This window comes from Triturus cristatus, chromosome 1_2 (genome assembly GCF_964204655.1).
Source record: "Triturus cristatus chromosome 1_2, aTriCri1.1, whole genome shotgun sequence".
In the NCBI taxonomy this organism is placed as follows: Eukaryota; Metazoa; Chordata; class Amphibia; order Caudata; family Salamandridae; genus Triturus; species Triturus cristatus.
Window position 1 is genome coordinate 522945763 of NC_140580.1, and position 25301 is coordinate 522971063.

The window sequence follows — 25301 nt, forward strand, 5'->3', positions numbered from 1 at the left end:
ATCAACAGGTAATCCATGGATGGGTGCTCTACAAGGCCAAACTAGGATGCATATTCACCCTGCTCAGGCCACCTCCTATAGACTGCCAACACAGCCGCATGTACCTGTAAATACTAACTTTAAACAAATTCTTTACTAATTCAAAAAAAATAAGACTCCTAAATAAAGGAAAGAAGTTTTGGATAATTTCTTTGGAAATGGGTCTCAACGTGGACGGGAAGAACTGGGTAAACCATTCATGGAATTCTTCAAATAAAAAAACAGTGTTGGTCACATTATTTTAAAGTCACTACCGTCAGAAGATATAAACACAGTTCTGATCATCTTTGGTACACTGATTTCATGTAAGGGTGGACTGTGACGGTTTATGCATTATATTCCATGTGATGCTTTTGGCTGCTTAAACTAGAGGGATGGTTAAGTAGATAGTCTTCAGTTCAATTGATGGTTAGAAGAAGTCTACAAAGGAATGCATATGAAACAGTTAATTACAGAAATTAGGCTTATGGGAGACAGACATGCAGCTCAATATTGGCTGCTCGTATACTCTCTTTGGTTGGAAAATGTTAAAAGCATCCAGATTTGAATTATAACCACCTCATACAATTACAGTTTTTGGTGACTAAACGAACACTATCCATAATCCAGAAAGCAGCTTTATGTTAAATGGTAAATAAGTATTTTTACCGAACAATAAAAAGAGTACAGTTGGTGGACATGCAGGGTAGTTGTCCTTCGATTATTACATTCTAAAGCGTGATGAAGTGGTGTAAAATCTATGCTGACCGGTGAGGACTAAAAAACACAAGTTACGTGTTTCTCTATTTCAACATAATGATGAAGTCAAAGTGAACAATAATGAATAACTTTTTTGCTCATCACACTGCAGAATTGAGGATCTGTCAGTTATATCTCCTAGTTTTATGAATTCAGAGGCCAGAAATAGTGATGTCACTGTTCTTCAAAAATTAAGGGGCACTCGTTTGGCACAACAATAAATTACCCAAATGGACATCCTGTAGTCGTAGTCTTGTGATACAACCCCCAAAAGGGCCAGACAGACATGGGTGGAAACAAAAGTCTGAAATGGTTTACTCAGGTTATGGTACTGTTTTAAGTCTTCAGGGCACACGTCAGATGCTAGCTTGGTAAAAGAGCTGTAGTCAGGCTGGTGAAAGTCTGCAAGGAGACCCTAGGTGTGGCAGGAATAGGACACCTTTGGTCACCTCTGGAGAGAGCATAGAGGTCACCTTTGGCATAATCTCAGTAAAAGGTCCCAGGCATCACTCAGGCAGAGCTAACTGTAAAAAGCCTACAAGAGTAGAATGAACGAGGGTTGGAAATATGCTCTTCAGGCCACCTCTAATAAGGCCCATAAACAGATCCCTTTCGGTGTAACCTGGTAAATTGCCCCAGAAGACAACAGAGGTGAGGCAAGGATGAAAAGGAGGCCTTGCAGAGGAATCAGAGTACGGTCCCACAGGGAAAGCCCCAGAGGCATTCTGGATTAGCCTAATGTAAAGTCTGTAAGGCGCACCATAAGGCAGATGAAGAAAGGGTGCAGGTAGAGACAGCACAAACTCAACCAAAAACATGATGAGCTAAGATAAAACCTATAGTGTAAGAATTCTGATGTGTGAAATTGTCAAACGGGAAAAATCCCTTTAGCTGATACAACAAGCATTTGCAATGTAATAGGTCCCGCATTTGAGAGTTTGAGCTATTGGCATTGTAAATGATAATGCATTTTATCTGTGCGTTGTTTTTAAAACCGATAAATTAAAGGCATGGTAATCTACAATGCCAATAGCTTAAACTCTCGCAAATGCGAGACCTACTGCATTGCAAATGTGTGCTTTAAAAATAAAAAAGCATTAGGAGAGAGTGTGGCCTGCCTGCAATAGCAGGCAGGATTAAGCTATTCGAGAAAATAGTGCTTGCAGGCTGTAATTAAAGCCTCCCGAGCAACAACACACGTAACAGGGGATGTTGTCATGGGAGGTTACAAAATGAGACAAGGCAGTACTAAGGAGGAACTACTAAGCCTTTTGAGCAATGAACAGCCACAGTTTACAGTGGACAATGACACAAGCCAATGAAAATTGTGGGCGGAGCTTCAAGTCCCTACCACAATACAGCATGCCCTGCAGAGCAGCGGCTCGACCTAAACACTCCTATATTTTAAATCTCACAACGGAGTGCAGAAATTGGCAGCACATGAGAAGCATGGTCAGGCCTTCAAGTGCTGCATTTATCATCACTGCACTTCCCCACAATGGATGAACTACTGTGGTCCTGGAGAATGCTGGAACTGATCCACTTTTCTCAAAAGGAAGTGCCTAACATCTGTCCATGAAACTCAAAAGGGAGATTATCTTTCTGAAATTTTTCTTGGACAATATTCTTTCTTTAGATCTGAACCGGTCGTGAGACATTCAGGTGGATTCTTGTATAGTTCATGCACCAGGACTAGACGAAAAACAACTGTGGTTATGTGAAAATCACTTTCCTTGTGTGACAATGTGTACATTTAGATAATGCCCTTTCTTCTATTTAGTATTGTCTCAGTTACATGTTCCAATACATACCGGCAGGACCTCGATCCTGTAATCCAGTCTCAACCCAACCCTGCCCTAAGTACGTAACCTTGTGTTCGAACTATTTAGGTTTCACATTGTAACCAGGATCTTTTAACTGTAGCAAACTTTGACAAACATGCAAATGAAGAGGTTGTTTTCACAACTAATCAGAGTGTAAGATTTATTTTCCAAGATACCCAAATAAAGAGACAATGCTATTCAGTGTTACTGATACCAATCAATAAGGTGACTTCCATATTTGAAATCTTAGGACTCGTCAGGCACCTTGAACAGTTTATAGAGAGCACATCCCTAACACTAAAAATCAAATGTATAAATAATACACAAGACATTTCTTTCAAATAGTTTATTTTTCTCTTTACATTTAAAAAACACCAACACTGGTTCAAATGACAGCTGGGAGACAAAGACAGTGCTCTGCAAATAGAAAAGTGCCACTCTCAGAGCAACAGAATTAGCTTTACCCAAGTTCTGAGAAAAATACTGTATTCCATCACAGTTAACTGGATTTTAGATTCAAGTTTTTAAAAACAAACAGTTCACAGCTTCAAGATCTGGCAATGCCTTCACAACAAGTAATGTGTATTGTGAGCCATTAAGTACTTTGGTCACTGGTGAGCAGTGAATAGAATTTCTTATTACAGGCGTCTCCAAACACGAACTAATATTAAATCTCCACTTACGTTTACTCTTCTAACTTAGTGCGACTAGCACCGTTTTACGCAGGGGAAAGAGATAGCCCTAGGTGATCTCAGAATACTGTTACTGTGGCAACCAGAAAGACTTTCTAACTGCTCCTTGCACGTTAAACTTCAACTGAGCTCCCTTTAGATCATGGTTTCTAAAATAGGGACGGACCCGAGCCGGTGTGTGTTTGGAAGGTTATTATGGCGTCACCGGATGAGAAAATGAATCAACAGAGAATCGTTTTCAACTCAGGAATGTTAAAAATAGAAGCAGCAAGGTGGAAAGGGAGAGGAATGAGGATTGGTAGGAGTACTAAGTGAGACAACACAATGATCTGTAAAATAACCAACATTTTTGAGGAGTTTCAAAACGGAGAGGGAGAGAGTGCGTGTGTGTGTGTGTGTGGTTTTTGTCTGCAAAAAATCCTGGTGAAATCCGACAGACACCTCACTATACCCTACTGAAAGCACTTGTACCCGACTATTTATCGGAAAATAAATTAGAGAGGTGTAACACCCCAATCCCCCCATGAAGCCACGCCCCTGAATAGGGCCCGCCATGAAAGGTTTGAGGAAACCCTCCTCTATAATGCTGGGTGACAATGGGTCCTGCAGAGCGCAGTAGTGCAGGGAATAGTGTCCAAGTGAATTTTACTGACTGCTAGTGTTCAAACTTCTGAAACAAAAATCTTAAACTTCCTTCCTACCTGCAGTTCATACTTGTGCACTGGATGGCCGATAGTTAAAGAGAACAGCTTTCTTAATTCAACCTAAAAAGTATCATTGCTTAACATTCCTAGTGAAGCTACTTCAGTTCCCTCTACGTGATGGCTCCTCCTACGTAGCAAATGTCACAAATTATTTGCGTTAGATTGAACGGGGAATCTTGCTGCACGCAAAGGGTCAGTAAAGTAGTCCCGCACAGTAAAAGATTCCACGTTTAGGTGCTCAGTCCTGCCACAACAGCACCGGAATAACTTCTTCTGATGCCGGATGCCTCCAAGGCATGCCGCAAGTCATACAAATAAATACAAGATTGCAGGAGGCTGCAGTCACGTGCTGCAGCTTACTTAGCACAGTCACCTGGACGATATAAAATGTACATAATGTCATGGGACAAACCATTCCTGGTGGAAAACATGTACATACGTAGTACACATGATCGCAGCGACCACAAAATAACACTGGCTACGTCCAGGTTTTGCGACTTCAGGAACTATAATTTACTTCTCAAAACTGGACTTCAGGGCCAAGTTTATTCCAGACCCCTGGTGGTTGTCCACAGGTTCTCTTGGTCCGCAAATCCACTGGTCAACAAAAAAAGCTGCCAGCGCTAAAGCATTTTTCATCACCTCCTTCATTTTTTTTTTGTTTTTTTGTTACAAGACTGCCAGTTCATATATAACCCACAGCACAGGCAAAAATTGTAAAAAGAACACATGAGATTGAAAAACTGACCAGTATTTTCTAAGTTAAAGCGCGATGTGAAATAATTACATAAAACGAATGAAGTGATAAACACAGACATATAGTTTATATTTCACACCAAACATATAAAATGCCCTTAAGGGGGGGTAACAGCTTTATGCTACGCCCTACCTTCAATCCTAATCTGTGAGAACAGCACCACCTCATATGCGGCATTGGAAAATGCCACAAAGCCACACATGCTATGACCAAGCAGCCACAGCACTAGCCCCAGGAAGGCCTAACCCTTAGTTCCTTAACTAGCAGCGTCCTGACAATTTTTAAGTGGGCTGACACAGTGTGGACGCTGGTTTGGTCACTGTAAAACAGAAACGAGCAACTAAAGTCTTGTGCAATGGGTATAAATGTATCTGTTGTAATCGGATATTACTTTTGAAAATAAAAGGAAGAGTAAATCGGAGTGTTTCTGTTGGTCCCTAGAGAGAACAATTTGCTTTTATGTTTTTCTATTTTAAAATTCAATTTGGCATTTTAAGATTATTCTTCATTTACCTCAATTGACTGATATTGTACATTAGTACCCAGGCATAGCACCGAATCCAATTCCTTTGGGTATTCCCCCATCTGCAATGTTGTCACTGGTGCTGTGTGCCAAACCTTCAGGGACCAACCCTTCAAGTTCAGCAGTTGAGAGAAGTGGGTGGAAGATCCTGTGTTCTCGGAAAATATAAAATATCTAAGTACCAAATCTGCCTATCAGTCTGTTCTTACAGAAAGACCGAGTATGACTGTGGTGGGTGGGGATTTAGGGGATTCGGTTTGAATGGGTTAGTTTGCCCGAGAAATATGTTGGTTTACGGGTCTTGTGAATTTACCGGTTTGATAGGGCGCCAATAAAGTTGGGAAAAAGCAGGGGAGATGTGATTCCAGTGCCAGCGGCCAATGATTAGTCAGGTAACTGCACCTAGGATTAACACAGACTCAAAGGCACAAGTCCCTGAAGAATATGAAGACAGATTGACCTAGCCCTGCACCATGGTCTCTTGGACATTTATTAGGAATTGTGATGTACTGTCAAGACAGAAATGTTTGGATTGTGTTTAGAGATGCAGTAGGTGTCTTAGTATTTTTAGGAGGAGTTTTGTATTGTCCATGAACTTCTCAACTAAGTGATCTGGCGAGATAATGAAGGCAGTGAGGGGGCACGCAGGCACGGAAGAGAGGAGACTGGACCATACTTCTGGGGACACAGGTGGTCAGGGCAACAGTTTTAGTGATGGACTAAAAATACTGATCAAAGTAGAATACAGACAAAAGGAGTTCTGCTTTGAGGACTCCACAGATGAAGGGGACACTGGATTTAAGTTAATCAGCAGAGGTCGCGGTGTTGCCTTTTGAGTCTTGGTGCCTTCTGCCTGAATCTAATGAAAGCAGTTTGACGGCAATCTCTAAAATGAATCTGAAAGAGCACTCATGTCATGTCCACAATGACACTATTGGCCATGGAGGAATCAGATGTTATGGATAGAGATATTCTGAGTAATCAACTATTGAAAAAACTGGGATACGAAATTCCAGAAATTAACTATTTGACATTCTAGCCAAAATAGTTTGCACGCACCAGTTGTGAAACCATTTAAGGTTCATATGTATGACTTTGGGGGTAATAAGACATAAATATGATCCTTAAACTGAGGCAGTCTCTGTGGGCCAGATGCAGAACTACCACTACACTCTCGAGGAAGACTGGAACCTGGGCAAGGAACTCTAGATTGGATCAAACATGTAACAAATCTGATCAGCAGAGGCCCTTCCATCTCGACTCGTTGAGTAAGAGGGCAAGAGAGATGCTGCACCAGTGGGACGGGATGTATGGCGTTGCCCACACATACAAATTGGAATCGGCAGTAACTTCTTTTCTAGCACAGGAAGACAATAACATTGAGGGTGCTGATCACGGCTCTGCTTACAAATGAGTACAGGTGTATTTAGTTCATACTGGAGCAATCAGGTGCTTAGTTTCCTCACTTGCTGGATTTCATTTGTAACAATGTTTCGGGATCTGCAAACAATGTTTAGGCTGCCAAAAAGGTGAACATGTCCGAGATTGGATGTTGTGTAAGACACATTATCTAACACCTCCAAGTCTAAAATTCTTCCAATTAATAAAAGTGTGGATTTAATTGATTGCAAAACGAGAACATTAAGAGGCTCACTCTCAAAAGTCTAAGAGTGCAGTCATGAATAATTAGAAAGGCAAGATCAGCCAATCGCACTAACTCAATGGATTGATACAATACTGTCAGCTGCAGTTTTACAAAGGTATTGCGTGACACTCAAAGGGGGGCACACACGGCAGGAAGGACATACATGCTCGTCTGACTACAGTAAGTGTAATTTAAGCAGCACACTGGCTTGCACATTTCACAAGCAGTGCCTTCCTTGGCAATGAAAGCAACAGTTATATTCCTAAAATAAAGGCTTATCCTGCTACCTTCGCAGATACCCAAATATATATTTTTTTCTAGATAGTCAACAGTTTATCAGCCCATACATGCAGTTTTTGAATTAAGACTCCTCCATAAGAATTCAGACACCATCTCTCCAGTCAAGAGTCCAAAAATCTGCTGGACTCCTGACTTCTGGAACTGGTGGGGATGGCCGCATTATTTAAATATTATGTGGAGGTGGCAGGAAGTTTGCGGAATACTTACTTAAAACTAGATCTGGAGCTCTAGTGATTTTGTGTGAAACAGCACAAAGACAGTCAAACTGTACATTTCAGTTTTTCCAGAATTATCATCTGTCACTTTTCTTTTGTTCCTCTTAAAGAAAACTATTTCCCCAATCCCTCTGAAAAATACCATGCAGGAATTTCTACAGCATAATAAGTCAGTGGGAAAAAGAAACATGGTGACGCGTTTCGGGGGAACAATTTCCTGCATTACTGGAATGTTAAATTATCAGGTAAATCTGTGGATCACTTTTACTTCAAAAGCCCTTGCTCTGGGTCCAGAGGCGTGGCCTCCTGCATCCACAGCAGATCCATTGCAGCAGATCGAGCTTGCCTTCGGTGGATGCGGCGCAGTCGCAGCGTGTACAGTACTATGGACAAGAGGACCACCAAGATGCAGGCAAAAAAGAGATAGTGGTTGTAAACGAAGGCAAAGCGCAGCGAGCTCACGTGGGCAGGGCGCAGGCTGTCTTGGTGAATATCCCTAGAAAACAGGTAAGTGGCGGATTAGAGAGAGAAACAAAACAAAACAAACAAATCCACAGCTGAAGAAACAAACTAACAGATATATAAACATTACATTTTGGAGGAGAAAAGTGTTGAAAAAGCAAAAAATACACTTAAACAGCCATATAAATAAAAATCAATCTGCCATTCTCCCCCAAAAATAAACATTTGCCCGGATTCAATCAATAGACTCATTGCTCATTTCCCCTCCTCTAAACGGTGTGTCCAGAGTCCCACATTACTGCAGACGTGCTCAGAATTCCTTAAGCGAGACTTACGTGGCAGCACCTTCCACCACCTTCCCCTCGCTGTGTAGCTACCACTTAATTTAGTATCGCTCTCATTTCATTATGCACGAGTCTGACCATGCATAAAAGTAGGCCACACTGCAGGATTACCCTGTCTCAGGGGCACCGAAGAAGTTAGCGTGCTCTTTATGTTTAATAAAAACAGCAATAACAGTTTAATAAAAAAAAAATTAAAAAAATGAAGAGCCCAATGGATGCTTAAATGTTCTTTGTTTCTGAAAAGTTAACAAATCTCTTATCTAGTTAAATGAAACACAGCAGATAGAAATTCTGATTTATATTGCATTTGCTACCCTACACTCTGTCGTCTGTATGCTGCAATGATCAATTTTCTAATGAGACAGACCCCTTCTGCTTTGCTCATTCCAAAAACTCATGCATGGTTACACAAATTAACTTAAAAACATTATCATTTAACTTAGGGTTGGTTGCCATTTCTTTCCAGCTCGTACTCTCCCTGTGCCATAACCTCCTTACCTTTACTCTCTCTACCCTGCCCCCCCCCCTCCATTTCTTGATACGTCCCCCGGAATTTACAAGTGTGAGACATGAAAGCACACTATAGTGATCTGATATTTTTGATTATTGTTCTAAAATCCCTCCTTAAGTTATTTGTTCAGGTCATGCCTAAAGACTTGGTTGCATAAGACCTATTGTGGGCATACTAAAAGCAAAGGGGCTTACAGCCCGCCCATTGCTTCGTACTGGTTGGCTTTACTGACATTAATTTACTTGCTTCTATTCAGTGGCTTTCCTTATCCTAGCTTATCCATCTTGTGTTTGGCCCTCCCTTGGACCATAGCATCTTTACCATCTCTCTCTTTGGCTGGATTCTATCCTTTCACTGCTCATATTTAGAGAACTCTTTTTTTCTTTTTACTTAAGCACACCCCTGCAAAACTCCTTTCCTCCCTCATGCTGTGTTGATATTGCTTTCTCATTCATGTGATTCTTCCCCGTCTCTCATGCTGATTTCCCTTGGGTGCTGCTTTTCCCAACCCCCAGAGGCTCCGATGCTCCCCCACCACCTATTTCTTAAAAAAATATATATATTTATATTTTTGGGAGGACAAGGCAGCAAATTCTCCACCCCCAACCCTACGTGCCTCATTGTCATTCATCTCAAAACCGTAAATACAATTTTAAAAAGGCACCTGCATCATTTTGTAAACACACATTGCATGATACTGTGCAGTATGGCCCAAAAAAAAAAAAAAGTTAAAAAGGCGCAATGATGCTGCAATGTCTGTGTATGTGCATGCGTCTATAAAATGACACATCATTGCATTTTTGAGGGGGACTTTTGTTCCATTTTGGCCATTCTGAAGAGGTTCTCAGAGGGCATTGGCAAAGGCGAGACCTATTTAATTTGCCAGTGCTTGTTATAAATGAGATTCCTCTTCCTCATACTTTTGGAATCACAAGAACAATTTTCAGCTCATCTGGACTCCAGATTTGCAGCCCAAAGGCCCAGATTCGGCAAATAATACTTGCAAAGCCAAAGGGATTCCATTTGAAACACAGGATTGCCATACTGCAGCTAATGATTCATTGTTATATACAGGCATTCACTCTACTGCTCACCAGGAATGGACTTATGCAAGGAGTGCAATGCTACAAGAAAGATTGCTTTAGAACCGTAGGTTAAAGTGGTACCCAGGAGGCAGGCAGTAATCCCGGCAAAGCTTTGGACACATGAGTTCAACGTTTGTTGGACTTTTCATTTAATCATTCTCTTTATTCTGAGGTGAACCTGTTCATTCGTTTGGCAGAATAGATCAATTAGTGGAGTCAAGTCCGCTCAAGAATCCGGGCTCATGACAACAAGCAACTTCAATTCACAAGCCTCAACTATCCTGTAATTTGGCCTCAAAGTTTTGCAGTCCTGAGCAATATGTAGGAGCTACCGAGCAGAGTGGTCTGCTTATTGGCCATGTTGAGGCCCTTTGCCAAGGTATTTGATACACACTTCTGATCTAGTTTGGATTATACTTTGCTCAGTGCTACTCCTGTTTGAGGTTAACCGTAATCGCAAATAAGTTCTATGTAAAACACTTTAAAATCCCTGTGGTACAGATGTGCCATATGAAACTGTTCAATAAAGAGAAACATCCTAGCCGATTTGGTTTCCAACAACATGCTTCATCAAACTGAGAAAATTTACTATACAATGAACAAGCCAAAGTGCAGACAGATATTCAAAGTTTTGAATATCAGTTGGTCTAGGATAATGGAAATAAAAAAAGACAAAAACAGCATGCTATGCAAATTCAATAAATACTCTACAGTAAATCGACTAGATCGTTATTTTAAGGGAAATCATTTCTAGTAAGACAGTAACAGAAAGTGAAGGCCAATAGATCAAAGTAAGTACTGTGGACTAGAAATAATCCTACGTAAAATATTTCAAAGCCAGTTTCTGAAACAGATCTATAAGGATCAATGAAATGGGCTCATGTCTTATACAATTTCTAACTCGAGGGGCTCTTTATCTAGATCCGCTAACAATATAAAATCCCACAACAAATATATCTCAACATTAACCCACGCATTGTGTTAATTTGGAAGCCTAACATTTTTCCATCTCCGAAATTGTGTTTGTGGAAGAAATTGGTCAAAACATATACTGAAGAAAAGTGATGCATTCACTTTGACCAGCATTTCATCCACACAGATACACTGATACGCCAATTAAACTGCAATATAAAACAATGATTTACTGGAGGGTTGCACAACATTCTGCTTGCCACAATTCTACTGCTTGAGAGGGCTATGATAGTGTGCCATGAAGGGAGCAAGATAGGCAATCTATAAGCATTTTAGTAGTTTGGCTGTGCCAAAGTCAGAACAGGGATTACAAATGTTTAGGCTTTCAAGATCCCAAACAGGTCGAATACATAGGCCTTGACGCCTGGAATATTGAAGCCCTGATACAAAGGTAGCTCGAGAACACAGTCTTAGACATCAGACGGGACAATGGGCGAGAGGGGATTGTGATTTGGTGTGCATTTCGGGACAGATTTAGGATCTAGTGGGCTTACCTAGCTGTACACTGGTAGTAGAGCAAGTCATAACACTGCCATCTTCAGGTCCTTTCTGCACCTACAAAACTCCCCCTTTTGAGGTGAGGCTCAGGGCTGATTTAACCACATTTCAAGGAATGACTTCCTATGCATGAAAAGACTACTGATGTGGTCACCTCTCATTTTCCACCTAAACATTTTGGTGTTTACACCAAAATATTGTAACAAGTACTGTGTGGAGTGATGATTTGTCCTGAACGTCTGTGATGTGCACACAACCGAAGGATTCTATTTGTGATAATTATTTGTTCATTAGAGCTTGGTCTTTGAGAAGGATAGTGATTTTCAGGGCCGGGTTTAGGCAGTGCCACTGGTATCACCACACTGGGCGGCGAGTTCAGAGGGTGCAGGGTTTCGAAATATTTTATGGGTTTAAAAGAAACCGTGGTAGAGTTCATTGTATGTCCAGCAGTTTTCAAGCAAGAATAACAATGTCAAGATAACTCAAGTGATTCATCTTCCTGCTGGAATAAGATATATGTTGTGTCAGTTTAGACTCATCATAAAGTAGCACAGCAGGTTAATATGCCTATCAGTGTACTGTATTTTATGTGGATAGCTCCGTGGATTACTGCTTTTGTCACAGAGATCCTTTTGTTACTTTCAGATTATAAATTACTATCCTAATAAAGCACAGTGAGCTATGTACTGTCAAAGAGCTGCATGCAAATTGCATGGTTTAGGTTAGAAAGTTATGTTTCCCCCCCCACTCTCTAATTATCCAAATGTTGCTAAAAAAGGGTGTGTTTGGGTAGAAATGAACGGTCAGACCGCCATTGAAAGGCTGTCTGAAAGGGACATCGTAATCCCTGTGGCAGTGCCTGAGCAGGCACCGCCCTTATTGTAGGGAATTACATTATGACCGACAGTCGGACGGGAACTCTTGGTCAGTCCATCTGCCCTGCCTCGGACCACTGCGCATCCTAATGCGGCGGTTGGACTGCAACAGCAGATGTTGGTTGGACCACAACCGATAGGCCGACGGCTGCAGTCCGACAGATATCATAATGAAGTCCCTAGTATAGACCTGAGAGCATTACATGCAAACCTATTAGTGGACAGTCACCCACTACCAAACATTAAGGAATGTTCAGCTACATCGGAAGCTGCTTTGGTGTTCTCAACTCTAGATCTTAGGTCGGCATACCACCAGACCCTATTGTTGCAGGACTCCGGGCCTTTAACAGCATTCTTTACACCATCCAACTTTTTTTTTTTTTTTTTGAAACCGTTTATTGCAATCTCAAGAATATACAGGTATGGGCCTACAACCTCCCGGCCGGCCGCTAGAATGACAGGAGCATATGACACACATACAAAAACACTTGGCGTTGCAGAGGAGCAAAATCAGGGGGTATCAGGGTCGTGGGCCACATCACTCTGACCCCACAATACGGTTTCATTTTACACAAACAACACAAAAACCACACCCGCAAGGCAACCTGCAATCGACAGTAACAGCACGTGCTCCCCGAATGGGGGACCCCAGCCATCCACAGGAGTCTAAAGAGGGGAAGGGGAACAGATCGAGGACTGGGGGAATTCCATGCTCGGGGCTAGGAAAGGAGTCAATTAAGGGGACGGGGCTGGTGAGGCCGCAGGCAGCAATGGTGGCGCGCAGATACCCCCGCGGTATGCGTTCCAGGGGCCCCATACCTTCACCCATGCCCCAGGCTTACCCCTCGCCACATACACCACCTTTTCTCGGAACATGCACCAATCCATGTGTTCTTTCCAAGCCGACACCGCCGGGGGCCTCTGGGATCCCCACAGTTGAGCAATGTCACGCTTGGCTATCATATATCCCAGAGTCACCCATCGCGTCTGCGGAACCGAGTAGTCAGTTGGTTCCCACACATTTAGCAGGCATCTCCTCGCTTCAGGCAGCAGCGCGACATGCGTAACCACTCGCAGGACCTCATGCACACCACGCCAGAATCGCTCCACCTTCGGGCATTCCCACAAAATATGCAAAAAAGTCGCCAAAGCACCACACCCACGCCTACACAACCCATCCTCAGCATAGCCCATACGCAGAAGCATTGGCCCCGTCATGTAAACCCGGTGGAGTATCTTAAGCTGGACGAAGCGGAGGCGAGCCGGTATGGCCACCTCCTTCGGAGAGGCCACCGCGGAAATCCAGTCCTCGTCGTCCAACTCCAGCCCGTCGGCAACCCAAGCCTCGCAGAGGCCAGTCAGCAGGCCCGAACGGTCGTTAATCAATTTTTTGTAAATAAGGGAGATCGTGCTGTCCGGAACGTGGCCATCCAGCACTCTATCCTCCAGGGGGGAAGACTCCGGGATGGAGGCGACGTCTGGGAAGACTGAGCCCAGCGCGTGACGAACCTGCAAGTACCGAAAGTATTCACTGCCCTGCAGCTGAAACTCCGTCTGCAGCGTCTCGAATGTTTTAAATCCCCCTCTCGTCCAGAGGTCCCCCACTTTACTGATGCCGATCGTGTCCCACTTCTCGAAGCCCTTCGAGGTCTACAGGAAGCCCAATCTCTCAGACGCGTACAACGGTGATGCCCGGGTCAAACGGTCCTTCCACCCCATAGCTGCGTTAGCCGCGTGCCATACTCGTACCATGACACGCGTAGGTCCCGTCAGGCGGGGGCCGGGCGCGCCAGAGTAGAGCGCTCGGTTATAATCGCCACCAGGCAGGAGCATCTTGTCCATTTCAAATGCCGGGTTTAAGGCGGGCCCGTAAAGGCCATGATTAATTGCAGCCAGCTGGGAGGCCCAGTAATACCATTTAATATCCGGGAGGGCAATCCCCCCCGTCGTACCATGGGAGCGTCAACTTCGCCAGGGCAATACGCGGCCTCCCGTCCCAGAACAGGCAGCGCTGTAGACTCTCCACCTCACGGAAGTAGCGCGCCGGGACTAAATCCATAGTATTCTGGAGAGCGTACAGGAAGCGTGGCAACGACATCATCTTAAACAATGCCGCTAGGCCGAGCGGCGAAAGCGGCAGGCGCCGCCAGCGCGCGACGTCCTCCTTCAAGCGCTGGAGGGGGGGGGGAAGCAAATTCCGCTCGTAGCGGGCCTCCGAGTCCAGAGTAATGTAAACCCCCAGGTACCGAAACCCCTGTGAGGCAATCTGGATCGGACAGCCCCGCGGGAGGACGGGAGCCTCCCCGGAAAGCACATACACACATGATTTAGCCCAGTTGATGACAAGGCCTGAATTGCGGCCGAATGAGCGCAAAACATCAACCAGGACAATCAGTGATTTACGCGGGGAGGCTAGGTACAAAAGGATATCGTCAGCGTATAGGGACACGCGGTCCTCATATTCGGGGGTCCAACGGAGACCACGGATGGAAGGGTGCCACCGCAGCCACTCCGCTAGGGGTTCCAAGGCCAGCGCGAACAGGAGCGGCGACAAGGGACAGCCCTGTCGTGTGCCCCGTCCCAGCTCGAATGGGACCGATACTCTTCCATTCACCACCACCTGCGCCAATGGGCCCGAATACAACAATTTGACCCAGCTGATGAACCCCGGGCCAAATCCAAACTTCGCCAGCATGGCCCAGATGTATGGCCACTCGAGCGTGTCAAACGCCATGGTGGCGTCCAAGGACGCCAATATGGCCGGCTCCCGCACAAACGGGACACGCGCGAGCACCCCGTGCAAGCGCCGCAGATTAAGGGCCGTGTTGCGATGGGGAATAAAGCCGGACTGGTCTTGGTGGACCAGGTCGCCCACCACGCCGACCAGCCGGTTGGCTAGCACCTTGGCGAGGATTTTGGGCTCCGCATTCAAGAGCGAGATAGGCCGGTAGGATGTGACCCGGTCTCGAGGTCTCCCCTCCTTGTGGATCACCACGATTGTAGCCAGACGTTGGTCCGGCGGGAGGGAGCCCAGCGAGTGGGCCTCCAGGAACATCGCACGGAGGTGGGGTGCCAGTACATCCGGTCGCAGCTTATACAACTCGATCGGGATGCCGTTCGGGCCCATGGCCTTGCCGGATGCGACCGAGCGTATGGCGAGGGCAATTTCGTCGGCGGTAGGAGCGGCATCTAACGACACCCTGTCCTCCACCGAAAGGGAAGGCAGCGCGATATCCCTAAGCAGGGCATGGGAATCCTCCTCCGAGCAGAGAGAAACCGGGGAATACACCTCGCGAAAATAATCCGCGAAACAAGAGACAATGTCTTCTGGCTCGGTGACACGCACACCATCCATCCTCTCAATCAGCGGGACCACACGACTCGCTCTCTCCTTTTTATCCAACCATGCAAGCAGTTTACCAGCCTTATCACCCACATCATACAGTCGCCCCTGTTGCTCTCTATAGAGGCCCCTGGCCGCCACCGTGACGAGGGCCCTGTAGGCCGCCTGCTTAAGTTGTAGGACATGCAGTGCAGCATCCGTCACCTCACCCTCTAGATCACCCTCCAATTCAGCGATTTCGGCCTCCACCCGGGTCACCTCTTCCCGCTCGCGCCTCCGGGCATGGGAAATAAAGGAGAGGGCCTCCCCTCTAAGAACTGTTTTGAAAGCTTCCCACAGGGAGATAGCCGAAGGGACGGACCCCACATTCTCATCGAAATACCGCTGCAAGGATTTAATCAAATCAGCGCGAATGGTGGGGTCGCGCAGGTACCAGGCATTGATTGGAGCTACTCTGCCCTCCCCCCTCGGGAAGATATCAACGTGCAACAGGAGCGGGGAGTGATCTGAAATACCCCGCGCCAAATGGCGCACCTCTCCTACCCTCCCAACATAGGCCGCAGGGACAAGGACATAATCAAGCCGTGAGAGGCTACCATGGGCACCCGAGTGGAAAGTGTACTGCAGCTGCGTGGGATGTTTTAAGCGCCAGCAGTCCACCAATCCCAGTGTATCTAAGAAGCCGGACAGCCACGCCTGCGCCCGGGGGAGGTCCCTAGGGGGGTGACGATCCACGGTCCCAGAAACCACCGCATTGAAGTCCCCCCCCAACCACCAGAAGCCCCCCCGGAAGGTCAAGGAGGAGGCGCCCTAGGTCTGCAAAAGTCGTGGACTGTAACCCCGGTGGGACATACACTGATACAAAGACAACTACTTTACCCTCCATTCTCCCCACTAAGACAGTGTAGCGTCCCCTCTCATCATGGCGCACCTCGTCTATTTCCAACGGGAGCGAGTTCTTCACCATGATGCCCACCCCCCGTGAGCCCGACGTGAAGCCCGAGTGGGCCACCAAACGATAGCCACGCAGATTCATGGCACAAAAGGAATTACCAATAAGGTGTGTCTCCTGCAGAAAGACCACATCTGGCGAAAGTCGTTTCAAATACTGCAGGACCACACCTCGCTTAATCCTATCCCCCAGTCCGTTAACGTTCCAGGACAATAAGGTCAAGTCCCTACCCCCCCATCACATACAGAAGCCATCATTCGTCCCCCCGAGAGCACCTTAAAAACACAAATACAATAAAGGGTTTGACTTGCGGTAAAAACAAACACCCCACCCCAACCCACCCATCCCAACAGAACTCCCCCCTCCCAGCACCCCTGCATGAGCCCAAACAGCCCCCCCAAAGTGCAGTGTGCCTGTCGCCCCATGAATGATTAAACTAACTAGTCCCCCAGAGGAGGAGGGAGAGCCCCCAAGAGACCCCGTACCACCTCCACAGGAGGGAGACTTAACGAACAGTCAAAAATGACGACAATGTTGTCCAGAGCAAGGCCTACTATTAGTCCCTCAGTCCTGATCCGGCGAGCCCTCCCCTCCAACCGCGCCCCCCCCCACCCCCCCGGCCCCGATCCCCGGGCAAGGAGTCCAACCAGTCCCCGGCTGCCTCGGGACGATCAAAAAAGTGCGTGCGGCCATCCACCTCCACCCGCAACTTAGCTGGAAAAAGCATCGCATACTTGAGGTTCAGGTCCCGTAGACGACGTTTGACTCCGAGAAAGCTCAGTCTCTGCTTCTGGACCGCTGGGGTGAAATCAGGATAGAAGTTCACATCCATATTGTCAAGTCTGACCGGTCCTTGTTGCCTAGAAGTCTGAAGGATAGCGTCTCTGTCCCGAAAGTTGAAAATCCGGGCAATGAGAGGCCGCGGAGGGGCTCCGGCCTTAGGTCTTCCTCCGGGAACCCTGTGGGCACGCTCCACCGCAAAGAATTTACTCAGCCCCCGGGGCTGGAGATGGGTGAGAATCAGATCCTCCACAAACAGGTCCGCCGCCGCCTCCTCACGTCCCTCCGGCACCCCGACAATGCGGACATTGTTCCTCCGGGCCCGACCCTCGGAATCCTCCAGTCGACGATCCATCAGGGCGCTCGCCTGGCCGAGCCGGCGCACCTCCTTTTGGAGGGCCGCCACGTCCGCCGTAAGGCCCGAAGTGGTGTGGGCCAGAGAATCGACCCGATCATTGGTCTTGGATAAATCGGCCCTCACCAGGCCAACATCCACGTGGACCGAGTCAATCTTTTGCGCCAGTGTGTCAAAGCGCTGGTCCACCGAGGCCTTCATCTCGGCGATGGCGCCCATAACATCTCGCAGGGTCAGATCCGCGGGCAGCGTAGGAGCATCAGTCGGGCCCTCAGGGGACCGATGCGGCACCTCGGGAGATCCCTTCTGGAGGGTGTAGCGGTCCATGCTGTTGGACTGATGGGCCGCACCACGGCGGGTCGATTTCACCTTTGCCCGGTCGCCATCTTGCTTTGTGGACATGGTTTCAGTCCCCAAATCGTGCCAATCACCTCGGAAAAGGCCGACAAACCAGTTCACGGGCTCCGGGGGGGGGGCCACCACAGGTCCGCAGGACGGATCACAGCCGGCGGGCCAGTAGGCCGCACCACCGCACACCGCCCCGCAACCCAACCTCGCCCGAGCAGCAAGGAGGGTGCAAAAGCGAAAGTGAAAGTGCGGGGTACGCGAGTCGCCCAGCCCTGCCCGCCGCTGTTGATCACTTTGTCTCCGGATCGCCCCGCAACTCCAATCCGGGGGGCCGGCGTGGAGAAGGCCGCAAACCTCAATCGGTGCTCCCGCCGGTGTCCGAGGTCCAATTTGGAAACGGAAAACGGGTGACACCTCAGCTCGGGCTCACCAACACAGTCCCCTCATCTAGGACAGGATATTTTCAGGATTTATGTAGGAGGTCACGGAGGTCCTCGGGAGCCTCGCACCTACGCGGCCATCTTGGTTGCGCGCTAGGCTCCTCCCCCTACACCATCCAACTTAACAGCTTATTTCAGTTCAAGTGAACTGCGTTTGGTCTGGTGTCCGTGGTTTTTCAGAAAGCTATGTGATTTTCAAGGATGCTGAACAATTTGCCTGGTGATTTCAAGAAACATTATGGATTTCTTTACATGCATAGATCACCAAAAGCACATTAAAGACATTTGCCAAGGACTACATGCATGGGGATTAACTTAAAAAAAAATGTAAACTGTTCCTAAAGGAAGCAGAATATTTAGGACACACTATCTCTAGTAGTTTATTTACTGATAAAGATAACGGTGCCAGTTGTCATCTGATATGATGGAGTTTTTAAGTGTTGGTGTTACCCACATACCTGCAGGCCTGTCGGGACCTCACACTAACAGGCAGGTAAAACAGTCTAATAGCATCCTTAAAGAATGTAATGAGAGTGCCCTTATGAATGGTATTGTTAGACCTGGGATCCTTGGCGTTGTTTCCCCTGACTTTTGCCTTCAGACCTCCATTTTGCTGACATCGTTTTTGCTGGTTATAACCTCTTCAGTGCCCCGCCCTTTCCACGCCCTGTGCCGGGCGTTTCATTAGCGGGCGGGGTTCATGACGAGATAGTCTCGTCATGGAGCGCGGTTGCGCTGTGCCCATGACGAGACTATCTCGTCATGGGCACTGAAGGGGTTAAGACTCTGGGCATTTTAGCACTGCTAACCAGAGCAAAAGTGCATGTGATCTCTCCTTCAAATATGGTAACATAGGCTTCACAACAATTGGCATATTTATTTGCTTGCAAGTCCCTAGTAAAGTGCACCACATGTGACATGGGCTTGTAAATTAAATGCTACTGGCAAGCCTGCAGCACCAATTGTGCCACCCACTTTAGTAGCCCTTTAAACATATCTCGGGCCAACCACTGCAGAACCTGGTGTGCAATTTTAAACTGCCATGACGACCTGGCAAGTTAACCTTCTAGCCAGACCCAAACCTTCCTTTTTAATACATATAAGTCACCCTTAAGGTAGGGCCTGGACAGCCCATCAGCAGGGTGCAGTGTACTTAAAAGGTAGGGCAAGTGCTTGTAAGTTTTACATGTCCTAGTAGTAAAAACTCTTACATACGTTTTTCACTACTGCAAGGCCCATCTCTCCCATGGGTTAACATTGGGATTACATTATTACATCTTATACGTGTAATTTCCAATTGGGAAGAGCTGGGACCCCTACATTTGGTGTCTCTGGAATCACAATTTAAATCCCCAGTTTATGGTTAAGTTAGAATTTAAATTTTACTTCAGAAAATGCCACTTTTAGAAAGTTGGCATTTTCTTTAACCATTTGGTGCCTTCTGCCTGTCTCTGAATTCAAGTCCGGGATGGGTGACAGCTGACTTTGTGCAGTTGCTCCAGACAGACACACACAAAGGGAGCCAAGGTGTGACTGATGGGCCATGCACATCCTCATGGGCTATCCTGGGCAGGATGGAAGGGAGGAGCTGACACCTGAATAGGATGTGTCCTGTCCCCACACAAAGGGCTGCATACCCCCCTGCAGTGAGTCTGGAGCCAGGGCAGGGACCCTGGGCACTTCAAAGGCCTCTCTTTGAAGTCTACCTGACTTCAATGGCACAACTGAGTATAAATACCAGACCTCAGACACCATCAGCTCGGTACACTTCTGGACCAGTGGATTCTCTGCCAGGAAGGACTGCTGTGCTGTTACAAGGACTCCTGCTCTGCTGAACTGCTGCCTGCTGTCCTCCTTGCCTGGGAGTGAGAAGGATTGGACCTGCATCTCTACAACCCGGAACCAAAGTGACTCCAAGGGCTTGCCTCCTGCTAGAAGTCTAAGGGACATCAAATACTTAAATCTACTCATCTACAGGACCTGGACTCTGCCATCTGAGAGTCTTGACCTGCTAAGTGGTGCCAATCCAGTCCAGGATCCTCAGAAGTGACTATAAAGTGCTGCAACTACCAACAACCCAGGCAATGCTGTCATTGTGTGGCTCAGAACCAGCGCATCGCCCTCCACACAGATGCATCACCGCTACTGGAAGGACCAAAGACATTGCATCACCGACTGCACGGCGCATCGCCTCCAGTTACCGAAGCATCCTCGACTTGCGTGGACCGACAATGACGCATCGCTGTCTTGGGGGGTCGACGACAATATATCTCCAACTTTCACGGCTCGGAACCAACGCATAGTCTACATCTGAAGGGATCGGCGATGACGCATTGCCTCCTCTGCCCTACGCATCAAGTCTTTTCTTCGATGAAACAATGTACTTTTCAGCAGGACAAGGCCGGTCCCTGTATCTGACCCATGCTCCATCGCGGTTGGCATAAACTTTTGGATTTGACCCAGTCTATTGTGACCAGATGGCACCGGTTCGCGTATTATGCTCTTAAGCACTACATTTCAGTTTAATCTTTACAAATTCATAACTCTGGTTATACTTATTGGATTGTTTGTCATTTTGGTTTTGATTTGTTTATTACATTAAGCTCTATTTTTAGGTCTCGCCAGAGCATGCGCTGTTCTGGGGAGACATTTAGTAAATGGGCTTTTAAAAGTCCTACCACGCGCTTTTGCTGGCCTCAAGCTTGTGGTTACGCACGCGATTACGTGCACAGCCGCCATCTGGCTTTCTGTCATGGCTCATTAAGCCTTGCAGCGCGCAAATCACTTCTTTCCATGCTCCTCCACCCCCTGCTCTCTGCTCTCACTACCCCCTCCCTCCTCGATAGTCACCGGGCGGGCTACAGCTTGTGTTAATTCCCTCCCCCTCCCCCTCCCCACCATGCTTCCCTCTCACACTCTGCGCCTGCACTTTGCCCTTCCCCCTCCCCCACCACCGAGCGCATATTGTATGTTGGTCCCTTCGACTCCACTCTGCTGGCCGCCATGTCTGTTCTTCCACCCTCTCACGAAACTACCTTTACCCCTCATTTGTTTATCTGGTTAAAGTTAAGGAGTGGAAATTAATCCTGGAATGGAAAGGAGATAAGCGTAAGGATGATGCTGACCACCGCCACGACATTTATCATCCATTTTGCAGAACAGTCCGCTTTCATCTGATGGGCTGTGACGTTCTCTTCCAGAAGTATTTCGGTTTGATCCATCGTTTCTGCACTGCTCATGCGAGGCGGTTTACAAAGTGCACTCCCTTATTTCACGTGCTGCGTCGCAATCCGGGGGCTCCTTTGTGATTACAGGGGATGGATTCAGACTGTCATCGTGGCACGCATCATCAGCCGTGTTTTCACTTGCAAAAGGGAAAACCGTCATTTATTATGGGACGAGCAATCCAAGATGTTTTGCTTGGACGCGGGACCTGCAGACGGTTGCCGGGCATTCCTGGCTGCTTTGCTTTCTTTGGCTACTTGAGTTTTACCCTCGTTCTCATTCTCTTAATCTGGGCTTGAAAACAATATACTAACACTTTGATTTTGTTTTAAAGAGTGGTCGCGTGTACCCTCTACTAATGTACTGCAAATTCCTCAAGCCAGCTTTAAAAAGCAATTAAGCTGTCCGAGATGAAAACAGAATCTTTGCTTTATAGCCACAATCATTTTTCATCTGCTAAATTGTTGCCACAGCTGACATTAAGCTGGGACAAATCCAGTCGCAAGCCTACACCACTTCATCACTCAGGGCCAGCACTGCATCACTCAGCACCACCACAGCATCACTCAGGGACCCAATCATATCACTCAGCGCCACCACAGCATCCGTCAGAACCACCACAGCATCACTCAGGGCCAGCACCACCATCACTCAGGGCCAGCACCACCATCAGTCAGGGCCAGCACCACCATCAGTCAGGGCCAGCACCACCATCAGTCAGGGCCAGCACCACCATCAGTCAGGGCCAGCACCACCATCAGTCAGGGCCAGCACCACCATCAGTCAGGGCCAGCACCACCATCAGTCAGGGCCAGCACCACCATCAGTCAGGGCCAGCACCACCATCAGTCAGGGCCAGCACCACCATCAGTCAGGGCCAGCACCACCATCAGTCAGGGCCAGCACCACCATCAGTCAGGGCCAGCACCACCACCAGTCAGGGCCAGCACCACCACCAGTCAGGGCCAGCACCACCACAGCATCACTCAGTACCACTAGTACCACCACATCATCACTCAGGGCCACCACATCATCACTCAGGGCCACCAAAGCATCACTCAGGGCCAGCACAGCTTAACTCAACGCCACCACAGCATCACTCAGCACCACCACAGCATCACTCAGGAACACCACAGCATCACTCAGGAACACCACAGCATCACTCAGGAACACCACAGCATCACTCAGGAACACCACAGCATCACTCAGGAACACCACAGCATCACTCAGGAACACCACAGCATCACTCAGGAACACCACAGCATCACTCAGTCCCATCACAGCATCACTCAGTACCACCACAGCATCACTATATGCTACCACAGCATCACTCTGCAGCGCCACAGCATCAGTCAGCACCACCACAGCATCACACAGGACCACCACAGCATCACTCAAGGCCAGCAGAGCATCATCCAAGGCCAGCACACCATCACTCAACTACACCACAGCATCACTCAGTGCTTCTTACACTTTTTAATTACAACTTCTCAGCATGCTGTACAGCAGCCACACTTCTCTACTGCACAGCTTACAAACATTGGCAAGTCAATAGCTCTACCTAAACACATATAAGGCCCCCCAATGCATAGCCGATAGGTCTCGCCTTTAGGACATTATAAGGGTTTAGTTATCCAGCACCATATCCTTAATTAAATAACATCAAGTGTTGCATAGCTGAACACTTATAAGGTCCCAAAAGCGAGACCTATTGGCTATGCTAGACCAGAGGGTGAGCACAGGTTAATTTAGGGTGTGTATCTGACTTACCTTGACTAAGATTGTGGTTCCTGCTTGGATAGGGTACATACATCTGCCAACCAGAAACCCAATTTCAAACACGTATGGTTTGGACAAAATATCTGCGAGAGAAACCGTGCTTGTACATGATCACATCTCACACCTCTACAGGGGTCAGTTCATTTAGGATACTGAAAAGGAGAGATCCCATAAATAGGAAGTATCTGTGTAAGTTTACAAAGAGAATGCAAGATCAGGAAAGAGGTACTGACACATAATGTAGCTGAGCGAGTGACCAAAAAACAGGAAGTAGTAAAAATCATATATGATTCCAGAAGTAAAATGGGAATACCTTTGTTTTCTACCAAAGAATTTGCAAATGTGAGATGGTAGAGAAAACACTAAGTTTAGGAAACCTGCCAAGTCAAGATAAACGCCGATTGCATACTTCACCATCCTGTGCCACTATGCTATGTTAAACATGTGGGAGGTGCAACAGGATATAAGGACATTGCAGAGAGAAGAGAAACAGACAAGTGGGTGGCTATGAAGTAAATTGAACAACTCTGGAGGATTTAGAGAGCTTATAATTAGTAACGCTAATACATTAGACTAATAAAGTAAACATGGAGTTACAAGAAAGCTCTGCAAAATAGTGATGTGTGGAGACAGAGACAGCTTTGTATCCTCTGGAGTCTGTGCCTGCACAGGTGCAGAGAGATGCCAGGATAAGAACTACATCTGTAAGACTATATTAACTTAATTGTACCTGTTTTACATTGGTTGTAAGCCCTTCCTGCAACTTTATTGAAATCTAAGGAACTTTTTTTTATGATGTTGTACATATTTATTAATTGTATCATTGCTCTTTATTTCTTCTTAGTTCAGATTACTTCTCAGTCATGCTTCACTAAGTTCTGTCATGCTTTACATGGAATGTTCTTGCTTGGTTCTGTTGCCCTAGCTACAAAGAATATTTGCTTTTACATATGTCAGTTGTGCAGTTACCCTTGTGAACTGCACAGTGTACATACACATTAAATCTCTATTTACCTTCACGTTTAAGTGTTTTCACTTTACAATAAAGAGATGAAGGACCTCAGTTCAATATCCAACCACAAAATAATGTGCCGCTTTGTGATCTGTTAGACCTCAGAAACACAACCCAAATAACTGGCTGCTAGTAAAGTCAATCCTAGGATTCAAGAAGACATAAGGTGGGAATTAGGTATGGAACAGTGCAGGTTGCTGGCGAGAGCGATATACAAGGGTAAAGGATACATGAAGAAATTTGAAAAGATTTAGGGTACATGGGGCGAGACCAACATGTTGTGGAATGTGCTATAAGTGGTTGCGGGTAGGTAGATGGAGCAGACCGTCTCAGCCGTGGGTGTGCTATCCTGCAGACTAATTCAGAGACAACCTTACAAGTAGTAAAAGTAGGGTGGTATTCTGTAAACTATGATGTGGGTAGGTGTACTTCTGAACAATATAAGGGAGGGAGGGAGGGATAAGGGTTGGAAGGGAGGTGAAGTACTCTGTAATTGATGCACAGATACAGTTAAAAAAATAAGATAATTTTACCCCCCCAAAAAAAAGAAATGAAGGAAGGACTGAGTTGTTGTAACAAATAAATGTGGTTTGGGAACTAATGACATGGTCTGGAGGAAGGTGTAAGCTGAAACCTAACGAACACGGATATGCACCTGTATTTGTTCACTTGATTTTTTGGAATAAGGAAACTGTGTCCGGGAAAAAATAAGAAGACATCAGGTGTAATCAGCAGCTCACAAGTGTGAATCCCAACATGGGCACAACAGCATTTCACCATTCTGAGGTTGATACATTTAGTATTAACATACAGAGTAATAATAACTGCAACAATTGTGACTTTGAATGAACTCATGTAAGCAAGCTACTGGAACTGGTTTGATG

The 25301-nt window shown here is 46.7% G+C and overlaps 1 protein-coding gene across 1 annotated transcript in view; it reads right to left on the reverse strand.

Annotated features, from left to right (window-relative positions):
• Positions 1 to 2931: 2931 nt before the first annotated feature.
• Positions 2932 to 25301, reverse strand: part of ENTPD7 (ectonucleoside triphosphate diphosphohydrolase 7) — a 154198-nt gene continuing 131828 nt past the window's right edge. The window contains exon 13 of the mRNA XM_085606314.1: positions 2932 to 7932. Coding sequence (XP_085462440.1) covers positions 7701 to 7932 — 232 coding nt within the window. The 3' untranslated portion in view covers positions 2932 to 7700. The remainder of the gene's footprint in view (positions 7933 to 25301) is intronic.